The sequence below is a fragment of the Nelusetta ayraudi genome, unplaced genomic scaffold (assembly GCF_046127955.1).
Source record: "Nelusetta ayraudi isolate G7.1 ecotype Tasmania unplaced genomic scaffold, CSIRO-AGI_Nayr_v1 ptg000075l, whole genome shotgun sequence".
Taxonomy (NCBI): Eukaryota; Metazoa; Chordata; class Actinopteri; order Tetraodontiformes; family Monacanthidae; genus Nelusetta; species Nelusetta ayraudi.
Genome location: NW_027466125.1, coordinates 1263816 through 1276208, shown reverse-complemented (window position 1 = coordinate 1276208; position 12393 = coordinate 1263816). Strand labels below are relative to the sequence as shown.

The 12393-nt window shown below is 40.6% G+C and overlaps 1 protein-coding gene across 2 annotated transcripts; it reads left to right on the top strand.

Annotated features, from left to right (window-relative positions):
- The first annotated feature begins 1434 nt into the window (after positions 1-1434).
- phf6 (PHD finger protein 6) lies at positions 1435-11773 on the top strand. Of its 2 annotated transcripts, none has more exons than XM_076043447.1 (11): positions 1435-1578; positions 3791-3959; positions 4871-4972; positions 5713-5844; positions 5954-6002; positions 7066-7226; positions 7313-7456; positions 9552-9656; positions 9768-9901; positions 10116-10236; positions 10943-11773. In XM_076043447.1, the coding sequence occupies exons 2-10, from the start codon at positions 3828-3830 to the stop codon at positions 10234-10236; spliced, it is 1080 nt and encodes a 359-aa protein (XP_075899562.1). In that variant the 5' UTR covers positions 1435-1578; positions 3791-3827; the 3' UTR covers positions 10943-11773. The 2 variants fall into 2 exon arrangements, with proteins under 2 accessions (XP_075899562.1, XP_075899563.1); XM_076043448.1 differs by having other exon boundaries at positions 1442-1585.
- Positions 11774-12393: the final 620 nt, after the last annotated feature.

The following is a 12393-nucleotide window of genomic DNA, read 5'->3' as shown; positions in this document are numbered from 1 at the left end:
ATAATATGCATTTTGTTGTTGTTTTGTTTGCTCATGGCCATTCTCAAATTGCTATAACTATATATATATCAAACCATAACCCTAGTGCCTACCTTTATTCTATAAATCAACAATAAAAAATAATGTAATCATTACTTTTCTGAAGGTCACAAAATGTGACCTTGTGGAGAATGTAGTTGTTGTTGTTTTTTACCTTGTCAGTGTTAGCTTCTTGTGATGTTGCAATAGAAATAAATATAGAAACAAAAATAGAAACAAATAAAGTTTGTTGTCACAAAGTTAGTCTTGGTATAAATACTGTAGTTCAGTGCAGCTCATACAGTCTGTTTTGTACATTTGTGTCAGGGAACAAGCAACAAGTTTTAAGCAATGGTCTCGTTGTCCACCACAACTTAATTCTCAGAAATGCTTCTTGTATCAATCTCAAATATTGCTGAATAATTGGTCAGTTTTACATAACTTATCTGCTTCCCTCCCTTCCTGTTTCTCTTTCCTCTCATCTGGCTTTGACAAAAGTTGAGTGAAAGACAGAATCACACAGACCACTATGGTGTGGTGTTGCAATAGGCTTTTACCAACTCGCCAAAATGACAGTCAAATATCCTACCACTGCTACATGTCCAATCACCTCAGAAGTAACTATGTAATGGACGTTTCAGAGGCGAATTGCTATAGGTCTATCTTATAAAGATAGATCATAAAGCCAATTGGGTATGTCTATGTTCCTATAAAGGGGAAGAGATGAGACAAAAATATAAAAACAATTAAACAATAACAATGAAAATATAAAACAATAATAAGCTACTGCAACTGCAAAATGTCCTGACTGAAAGAGGAGCAAAGAAGGGCACGGAAGGTCTTTATCTGATCCCAGCTGGCAAGTTGGGTATTTTTGTTGCAAGAACAAGTTTAAACACCAAGTTGTATCTCAGTTTACTGTGGGAGCAGTGACACATTAGTGCCTTCTTTATTTTGTATGGAAGCATGACCTTTATAGCAAGAACAGGTTATAGATGGATAAATGGGTTATTTCTTAAAAACAAATCTGAGCTCTGAATGTAACAGAAAATAACACTGCCTTCTCTCTCTCACACACACACACAGAAAGAGAGAGAGAATACCTTTATCTTTTACTAACTTTTAAGGCATCACAATATATTTTTTTTTTCCACAAGGAAACCAGGCCTTCAAGACTGTTTTTTTTTAAAGCAGCACTATGCTTATCCAACGATCTGACTCTGTGCTGTAGCCTTCATACCTCAGATATTTCTCACCAGTCTAGTTTTAAGTGTAAAGCTCTTTCGTTCCACACACACGCAAACCAGATACTTTCCACGGTATCCGTTCACATTATCTTAAAAAAGAAAAATCATCCCAACGGATGTCACCGAATGAGCACTTTGTTTTGAAAGCGCTACCCGGAAGTGGCCCTGGTTCTGGCGCGCTTGCTACTAGCTTGATGCTAGCAGGAACGAGCTCACGTTCGACTCTGAAGGACGGAAAGGAAACAGAGTGACTTCTGGGAGCACTTTTCCACCGCGCCGAGCGCCCTCAGCCCGATAGAAATCAGCCCGCCAGGTAAGGGGTGAGCTCGCTGGTTGGCGGCCGGGTGTTAGCCACCCTGTTTCAGGGCCTATTGTCGTGTGGGGCCGAGCTGTTGGCGCTCCGAGCTGGGGCTGCTCTCCCAGCACGGGGATCCATCACGTATGGCGCTCTTTACTTCGAAACGCTTTGCGAACACCCGCGCCTGTCAGGATCATTTCCCCACATTTAAAGGGAAATATTCCCACATATCCCAGTTAAATGTCAAAGTGCTGTAATTTCCTCCATCTTCGGCTACCGATCTAATTTTTTTTAACCGTCATGAAAAGGCCCTGGTAGATTTTTTTTGCGGGGCGTTGAGATGTTCACGGTGAACATTGTTGCCAGTTGTAGCCCAGTGGAGTGGAGAAGGAGACACACACCCCCTTTAATACAAAACTTTGGAGCAGCGATTTTTAGGCGGTTCTTTCCCCCCCGACTATTTCTTTGCGATTCTCGGTGCAAATGGACACCGATCCCGCCATGTAACCGGAAGACTGGGCTGTGGTTTTATTTGAAGATATGAGCAGGAGTTGAGCTTAATGTTGTGTGTTGATGTTGTTTTTGAGGAGGGTTTTTTTTGTCCACGGCTGGTATTGTGTGACCGCCCGTTGGATCGCTGCTGTCGCCGCCGCCGCAGTCGGTTCGTGGCCCTGCGACCATGGCTGTTGGTTCTCTGGCAAGGCGTCGCTGCGCACAGCAATTGTGAATGTTTTTCAAAAGCATCCACTTTTTTTCTTTTTCTTTTGTGGATATATTGATATGATCCAACAACAAAACAATTGTTAGTATATGGCGCAGCTGATGCATGATACAAAATCTCTTCCACTAACAGTTTGCGCATTTTAAGGCGTGAGCTGCTCTGCTATGAAGAACACTCTCGTCTTGTTTTTTTTATTATTATTTTTTTTTTATCAAGAAATATACATTACTTGTCTTGAATAAAGCATAAAATTAACACACACGTGAAAGAATGTGTTACTCATTCCAGCTCCGTGTAATGTATGTATTATATTCCTCGGCAGATTAGAACAACGTGTCATATGAATTGTAAAAAAAAGAAGAGAGGCAGATTTAGTTACTGGATTTTTATTTTTGTAGGATGTTATAGGATGGTTGCAACATGATGTGACAGACGACATCAATGTCTTGCAGCAGACTGCGCTCAGAAGGGGAAGCGCTGCTGCTGCTGCTTCTCCTTCTCAGAGAGCTCAGATGACGGATGCATGGTGTATGATGGGAACTGCCAGCCAGCCAGTGTTTTCCTCCAGCACATGATTAATGCTTGACATGAATAACGTCAATTGTCTTCCGCCGTAAGTGGATGTTCATCTTTCACGATCCTGGGGATTGATCTGCAATTTTGCTCCCTAAACTCCGTGGGTGTCGCAACCTCACAACCCACTGATTTCCCCACATGTCAAGCTGTAAGATCTGCAACATGCTGTCTGTGGGCCTTTCACATGGGATCCATCAGAGGACGGATCTTCTCAGGACACAGAGCTCTGTTTTCGTGACTTTTGTCTCCCCATCTCCCAACCCCTCCGACCCTCCACCCTTCCACGACGAAAAATTGGTTTTAAGGAGTTGTGAGTCAAACTTTCATGAGCATCTGTCTTGAAGGAAATAGCCTGGAATCGCCCCGTGCTTAATTCATTCATCGCTTTTGCAACGTTTGTCCTTTTTCAGTGGTATTATATAACGCAGCGCACTTTTTCTGTAAAGGTCCTTGGGTCATTTGAGGAATTCTGTCTGCATGGGCAGAAAAGGAAATGTAATATAAGTAATTATATTACCCCTGAAATTTGTCTGATTCAGTGCAGGCAAATAATTATTCTGTTAAATGAGGGATGGAAAAACCCACACACATTTCAAGTGTATCCACTCAACAACTCAAAACACTCTTCACTTTTATCTTCCTTCCTTCCAGATCATTAAAATATTTTCTCATTGACATCACTGAGAAGTCACAGGGACATTACCTTCATACCGAACACATTTAAAAGTCCTTTCACATCCTGTGTGGGCGATGCATTGGAACTGTTGAATGGTTGTCTTGTGATGTTGTTGACGGCTGATTGGCTGAAGTTGAGAGTCTTTTTGATGTGTTTAATACAATTTATCTTGTCGCCAGTTCATTGGTAGATCAAATTATGACTTTTCGTGTTTTGATTTGTTGTTGTTTTTCCTTGTTTCTTTTGGCGGTTAGGAAATTGTCCAGGGGGAAAACAGCTCGGCCTTGGGTCATGTCGGGACAGAGGAAAGGAGCGGCCGCACGGCTGCTGAAATGTGCCTTCTGCAGAACCAACCGGGAGAAGGAGTGCGGGCAGCTGCTGGTGTCCGACTGCCAGAAGGTGGCAGCCCACCACAAGTGCATGGTGAGTGGAGCCGCCGCATTGGCTCACTTTCCTTGTGTGTGAATGTGTGTGTGTGTGTGTGTGTGTGTGTGTGTGTGTGTGAGAGAGAGAGAGAGAGAGAGAGAGATGTCAGTGGTTCTGGCAACACAGCGTGTGTTTATTTTTTTTATTTTTTTTTAATTTACATTTAGTCCTGGATGGAAACAAGAGAGGTGTTGATGATTTCCTGTCATTTCATGAGTGATGCAGTTAGAATAGTGTCCAATATAGAATAGTGTGATGTTTGTATTGCTTGTTTTGCATCGTTTTATCGAACTTAAAAGTGGTTGTGGTTTCTGTGTCGCCACAAATTGAGCCTTTATATTATGGACTGTGGTCAAGTGTGTGTACTTTGGCTGAGTGAGTCCACCTTACATCTCCAACTATAGCTGGCCTTTGGCTGTTTCTGAGCTGTTTAGTGGGTTGTGTTCTGATGGCTGTGAGGAGAAACGAGTGTTCAGCAGGTATCAGTGTAAAACCTTCACACCCTGGTGAAAACATGACTTCACAGCCTGTTGAAATAATGGGAAAGACGAGCATCTAGTTTTGAGTGGCCTCGTGTTCAAGCCAAGTCTCACCAAAAACGCAGCCTCATTGAGTGTTACCTGTTGTGATGGTCCCCGAGGGCCGGGTAATGACAGGCTTGTGTCAGGAGCGTAAAAGCCTTTGGCAAGCTGGAGAAGTGATTGAATTGACTGCAGCGACTCCTGCTGGATTTCCTCACAGCATCTTTTCTGTATCACACAGTGTCAAGCTTAGCTCTGATATTTAATATAAAATGAAACGACATCAGTTGCAAAAGTAATAATAATTAACAATAGGAAGAGAGGACATATTATCATTTATCATTGTGAGAAGTGCGCATGGATTTACGCGCACCATTTGCTCTGCAGCTTTTCTCCTCCGCCCTGGTCACGTCCCACTCAGACAGCGACAACATCGGGGGATTCTCCATCGAGGATGTGAAGAAGGAGATCAAGAGGGGGAACAAACTGGTGAGTGGCTGCTGCGACGATGGCCGAGTCGTCCGTCCTCTGCCCTCCCCAGCCGGGCGCCGTCATGTGGACTGACTGACCTACTGACTGGGGAGGCAAAGTGACTCATCCGCTGGTCCTCGGAGCCTCGCAACTCAACTTAAGTGAAATCGACCAGTGAATGAGAAGGAGGATTGCTGATACGGTTCCAACATTATGACACATTGTCTGTAAAGCTGGCGGCGGCAAATCTCTCTCGGAAAACTCCTGATTCATTTCCATCTGCCTCCAAAAACATCTTCATATTGCCATTTTTAATTTTCTATTTTGCATGTCTCTCATATATAGTTTTTTTATATATAGTTTAGTCTTTATTGTGTAGCTTTTTTTTAATTTTCAATCATCAATCTGAAATGATTACATTTCATCTTTAATCTTACTATTACCATGTAATATGATATAATGAGTCTTTTCCAAAATAAAATCCCCTTAAATCCTGAATAAATGTATTCGGTTATTTTCTATCGAAGACGGCCTTTCACTCGGCCTTGCTTCTGCTGTGGCCCACAAACGTGTTCGAGATCTCACGCTGTGTGTGACGGTCACAGGTTTGTCGGCAAAGAATTTCCCTTGGAGATCAATAAAGTATCTAATCTAGTCTCCAAATCATTGATCCTCCAATTGCTCACATTTTTTTTCTTATTTCCCTGGCCTGTTTTGTTTCCTAATATGTAGCGTCTTGGTTTTGTTCTTTCTGCCAGATGTGCTCCTTGTGTCACCGGCCGGGCGCCACCATCGGCTGTGAGGTGAAGACGTGCCGGAGGACATATCACTACTACTGTGCACTGAAGGACAAAGCCCAGATCAAAGAGAACACCTCACAGGGGATTTACCTGCAAGTCGTTTTTTTCCTTTAACACAAAAGCAGATTTCCCCTCCTTTTTTGTTTTCAAATTAATGTAAATTCATACGTTTTTCTCCCCCTCCCACCCTTTCAAACACAGTGTTTATTGTCGCAAACACCGGGATGCTTCTCAGGATGACATTCAAGGTAAATGTTAAATCAGTCTTAATCAGTTTTAATCTTATATATGGTGAGACTGTTGTTTGTAAAAGCGAGTTTTGTCTTGGAAAAGTTCCTGTGTGACGCAACTGCTGCCGGGCCCATCTGGCCTAACACGCAACTTCAGTTAGAATTTTTCATAACCGGCATTATAAGAAAACAAATATTCCTTCAGACACCGTTTTCTCCACACCAGACACTGCAATAATTTCAAGATTTGAGAACGTTATTTGTCACATGCTCATAGTATGTGCAGTGGAATGTGAAAATGGGAATGTTCATTTTCAATAGACATTAAACCACACGTTTTCTACATATCATGATATATTTTTTCCCCTATGAGGTGGCTTACCGAATTTTTAGAACCCATAGTGGCCCCACCAGTCAACAAGTTTGCCCACCCCTGATCTACAGTAACACTATAGACAACCATTTTTTAAAAAAAATATATAAATGCAAAAAAAGCACTTATTTGGAAAAAACGTGTGGAGTGATGAACAAAGTAAAAGTGACTAAAGTGACCAAAAGCACGTACAGTCTGTGAGTGTGGCGTCATGTTTTGTACAGTAGAGCAGTGTTTTTCAACCCCTGTGCCGCAGCACACCAGTGTACCAGGAGATAATGTCGGGTGTACCATGAAAAATTATCCAATTTCACTTAATTGGTATAAAAAAAAAAACAACAACAACATTCCATTGAGTGCTTTAAAAGGAATGTAAACCTATTTTCCTCCCAGGATATCAGCTTTGTGTGCATCTAAACAGGCCTAGGTTTCACACTGATTGTACAGATTAAGAGACGATATTGTTATTTTTAGGCTAAAAAGCAAAAAGAGTTATAATATTTTTCGTTGGTAGTGTGCCACGGCTCAAAAAGGTTGAAAAACACTGCATTAGAGGGCCAGTGTGTGGGGTTGTATGTGGGGTTTCATGTCATTTAAATGGTTTGATAAGCTTGTAGTGATTTCCAAGGTCTGGTCTCACACATCTATCAATCTCTAAACATGAACAAAGATTTTATTTTTCTTAACTTATTTTTTTTCCCACCTCAGACGAAGACGAGGGCGTGGCCAACGACTCTGACACGTCTCCCCCGCAGAGCCGGGGCCGGGGGAGGTTCGAGAAGGCGCGCTGCAAGGTTTCCTCTCGTGGCCAATCGGACGCCTTGCGCTCGGCCTCGTCGCAGGCTGCCGACGAAGAGAGCTCCTCGCACGTACGTGCGCCCGTGGGAAACGTGCCGCGTGCCGCGCCTGGCTCTGTTGTTGACCGTCGCCTCCCCGTGTCGCTGTGTCGTTGCAGCGGGACCGCTCGCCTCTGCGGGCCAGCCCCGGGGACGGAGGCCAGCGCTGCGGCTTCTGCCACGCAGGAGACGAGGAGAACGAAACCAGAGGGATGCTGCACACCGACAACTCCAAGAAAGTGGCTGCGCATTACAAGTGCATGGTGAGCTTATGAGGTTTTATTGAAGTTTTTTTTTTTTTCTCGGAATAGATTGTGACAAACGGTCAACAGGTCATTACAAAGATGAACTTGTGGCAGGATATATACATGTAGAAGCAAAGGAAGTGCAATCTCATTATATCCAAGTCACAATGAAAGAAATAAGTATATATGATCTATATATGATTTCCTTTATTAGTCCCACAGTGGGGAAATTACCAATATATTTACAAATTAATTCAATAATAATTATTTATTTATTAATTTAATAATTCTAATTATATATATACATATATATAATTATTAATTTAATTAATAATTCAATTTTTTTAATATATATATATATATATATACATATAATTATTCATTATTAAATTAATAATTATTATTGAAATCATTTGTAAATATATTGGTAGTTTCCCCACTGTGGGACTAATAAAGGAAATTATATATAGATCATATATACTTATTTCTTTCATTGTGACTTGGATATAATGAGATTGCCTTTCCTTCTTATAGGCGTTTTTATCCTTTGCTTATACATGTATATATCCTGCCATAAGTTCATCTTTGTAATGACCTATATATATACATATGCATATATATTATATAGTAGAATAAATGGCAATACGGTTAACTCAAAGCAAATATAACCCACAACTCCTTCTGTCATCCCACCCCTCGTTACTGCCAGTCTATTAGGGCATTCAGAACCGGCACTAAATAAATAATAACTGAAGAGGAAGAAGAAGTAAAAGAAACAAAAAGCAAAACAAAGTGAGGCTGTGTCAAGTATTCAAGTATTGCATCAAGTGATCTGCAGTACTTTGAGAAAGGGTTCCCACACTGTTTGGAATTTTCCCTTTGAATGTTGAAGAGAATATCTAATGTCTTATAGTTTTAAACAAGACATCGTGTCTTCCAGCTGTTGTGAATGGGTTGGCGGTAAAGCAGCAGCCGTCCACCTTGGCAAAATTGCTTGTTGTGCAGTAGGGAGGAAAAAGAGAATATAGACACTTTTCTTTATTTACATAGATGTATCTTCCCCTTCCTGACCCCAAATAGACCCATCAATCGGTTTGGCTCTAATTTAACCCGTGGCACCCGCGATAGTGTATGAAAAGCTTGAGTACAATATTTATTAAGACGGGGGCAGAGCCAGATCATATGAACCAGGGCAGGCTCGGCTGACTTGCACCAAAAACAACATGGGCTCACCTCGGAATTCATTCGAGATAATTTCACTCCCAAAAGTGCGTTTTAATCAGGTGTTTGGAGCGGATAAGTGACAGTGTGGGGTGACCGTTCCAGGGCTGTAATCAAATGTAGTAGTAGAGGTCACAGAGCAGGGACTGACCACAGGATAGAAGTTGCGCACCAACCCTGTGTTGTCCCGCACACTCTCACACAAATTTTTAAATGCACATGTATGAGTTCTTACTGCCTTGCATATTCATGTTGTCTTGAAAAAAAAAAGGTCATTAACTACCTAATAAAAAGGAACTGATCCACGAATCTACCGCTGAATGTTGTGGTTGGAGGAAGAGTTTGTTTTTAGTCCTCCTTGTCATGCTGTTTACATTTTGGCATCATGAGACCAAGACGACGCCTCACCAAAAGGTCACATGACGAGTTTTTGAGACACTGACATGTTCTGTTGTGGTGTATCCACCGCTGTCATTAGCTTTTCTCTGAATGAAGTGTTTGAGATGAAGAAATGCCCCACTTTCACAATGTGACATCACTGTAGCTCAGACTTTTTATATTTTCCATAAATTTCACCCAAAAGTCAAATATCCCTAATATCTTTTTTGTGAGTTGTGTGGTCAAAATTTGGGGTAGGAATAAAATCGATCCTATTAATTGCGATTAACCCTTGTCAGAATCCACCTCAAGTGAGCATAAAAAAATGAAAGTAAAGTGTCTGTCACTGTTTTCTGATGCAGTCATCCAAAGAGTCCATTTAAAGGTTGTTGGGAATCCAGTGGCTGCGTATATTTGATAAAAAAAATCTCTGATTGTCGATGCATAACGCTGTGGATGTGTGTTTCATTTTCTTCCCCTGTCCTGTTCTGTTCTCCACGATGGTTCCTGACAGCTTTTCTCATCGGGGACGGTGCAGCTGACCACCACGTCCAGAGCCGAGTTCGGCAACTTTGATGTGAAGACGGTCATCCAAGAAATCAAGCGGGGGAAAAGAATGGTGGGGAGAGAAGCGTCTCATCGATGAGGAGCTTTAAGACAGTTTTCATGTTTTACTTGAAAATAATGGAGTGATAATGATGAGTATCATCATCATCTTTTTTCTGTTTAGAAATGCACGCTCTGCACTCAGTTGGGTGCCACCATCGGCTGTGAGATCAAGGCCTGTGTGAAGACCTACCACTATCACTGCGGCCTGCAGGACAAAGCCAAGTACATTGAAAACATGGCACGTGGCATCTACAAGTAAGCTCCCCCTCTTCAAACACAGCCAGTCGTTTCTCAATAAAAGGAGACTGCATCCAACTTACATCCCTATGTATTGTAATTATATCATAATTAACTTAAGCCTATGGCAATTATGGTTGTTGCAATTATATTTTGATAGACTAAACTGTAGTTTTTACAACAATTTTAATAAAAAATAAAAAATAAAATTACTTTTTGTGTCGTCTTTCAGACTGTACTGCAAGAACCACAGTGGCAATGAAGAGAGGGATGAGGAAGATGAAGAACGAGAGAATCGCAGCAGAGAGAGAGCAGCCATTGACCACGGAGGAACACAACTGAATGGCAATTAGGTCTGATATAAATCGACAACAAAATCTACAAAAAGGGCCCTAAAGGTTCAGTGTGCAATATTTGGAGATTTTGAAGAAGAAACAGCGACATCACGTGGTTACATTTTAGATTGCAGCTTCTTTTTTGCTGTCTTTCCCTCTCCTAAGTGTGCCAGTGAACTAAGGTGGCCTATGTGTGTGTGTGTGTGTGTGTGTGTGTGTGTGTATATATATGTATGTGTATATATATATATATGTATGTGTATATATATATACATATGCGTATATGTATGTATATATATATATATATATATATACATATATATACATATATATATATATATATATATATATATATATATATATATATATAGATATATATACATATACATATATATATATATATATATATATATATACACACACACATATATATATATACATATATATATATATATATATGCACACACACACACACATGCTCGTTCTAAGTGTAGGAAACCCAAAGCACTTTTATTGTACTGCAAGTATACACTTTTATTAATGTATTTATAGACAGAATATTAGGTTTGTACCAATACAAAAATCATATAAATATATCAATCCAAATATTACACACTGGACCTTAAAAAATCCACACAAATGCCATACAAGAATATCAATGTGCATCTGTGGCCTGCAAAGGGAATAGCAAACACACTGACTGTCCCTGATGCTGTTTCTACAGGGCCACCTGATGGGCGACCTCGCAAGACAAAACAAGTGATATTTTTTTAGACTGAATCATATCCTACTTACAGAGTCATGGGCAACACACTCTCTTCAGCTAGTCCTTCACATCCCTTCTGGTAAATGGACACAAGGCCCTAATGTGCAGCAGACCTCATCTTTCATCAATGAACATCCATCTCTATGGGAGGGTGCATGAGCTGTGGACAGACTGCTGGCACCTTGGAGAGCGTTGGGCCGCTATTGCTGCAGGATCACGAAGAGCCGCGTCCAGCCTTCACACAGCGTCTAGCTGCAGGCTCGAATTCACTTGCATGCATTATTGCTGTGAATTGGAGCCGCTGGACTGGTCGCCTTGGGTGTTTACTCATCGCTATGCCCCGCCCTCGCAGGACACATGACTCGCGTACAGTGCTTGCTCTTTCTTAGCTTGTAAAATGACTCACTTTTAAGAGGGGTCTGTTTGTTACTAGTCTCTCTCTATACATTTGTGCAGTTTTGATTACTTTGTTTCTGTACTCATGTCTTAAGAATAAGAATACTCTTGATGTTAGCCTTTCTTTTCTCGATATGTAATATTTTGCTACTGTATCATGAGTAACTTTGAATATTCTGATTTCGAGCAGTCATAGTTACAAGTTTTGCCAGCATGCACTCAACTTTCTTCCACTGTTTGAAGGTGGCAGTTTTTTTTTGTATTTAGCTGCTAAAGGGTGATGTAAAGCTCTTTAGGAGAGTTGGCTTGACCTTGTTTCATGTACTGGTTCTTGTATCTCTACATATGTATCCATGAATAATTGGAAATAGAGAACATTTTATTTTACACATTTTCAAGAGTGAATTGAGTGATTAATCCAAAAGCGTCTCTACACGGTTCCTTAAATTGAAAGCAGCTGTTAACATCTAAATGGATGGAAACCATGTAGATTGAGAAGTTCTAAATGATGCACAAGCAACAGTAATGTCATGCTGCCAGACCGTAGAGTGATGCATTAGAAGGAATCAGAAAGCTCTCTGTCTTCAGCAGAGATATACACACTGACCAAATTTTCACATCATCCTGGGTTTGACTGTGAGCCTCAATATAACAGTTAGCCTTATTGCTGATTTTTGTTAATATTGGAAACTGAAATATTTCATATAATTAAGTGTCTATACTTAAAAAAAAATGCTATATTTGGTAAATATGAATATTAAATAAGACAATGATTTTTCTCTAAAACGCTGTCCAAAAAAAATCAAGCTCCTCATAAGACGTAATTACACTTTAAGAAATGTAGGTTGTGTCCTGCAATATTTTTAAGAAGTACATTTACTAAAACCTTTGAACGTAATTCTACAGAATGTCACGTCATTTAAGACGTGACATTCCGCACCACAGAAATTTGATTTGGGGAAACTTAGTTGGGGGAATTAGTTGGAAATCTGTTAGAATAACAACGTCAGTCT

Bases quoted from the DNA above. Each gene is read 5' to 3' on its own strand.
- phf6 (XM_076043447.1), top strand. From the start codon at position 3,828: ATGTCGGGACAGAGGAAAGGAGCGGCCGCACGGCTGCTGAAATGTGCC. The intron at 5,845-5,953 runs CTGCAAGTCGTT...CCTTTCAAACAC, and splicing joins ACACCTCACAGGGGATTTAC to AGTGTTTATTGTCGCAAACA. The intron at 9,657-9,767 runs GTGGGGAGAGAA...TTTTCTGTTTAG, and splicing joins TCAAGCGGGGGAAAAGAATG to AAATGCACGCTCTGCACTCA.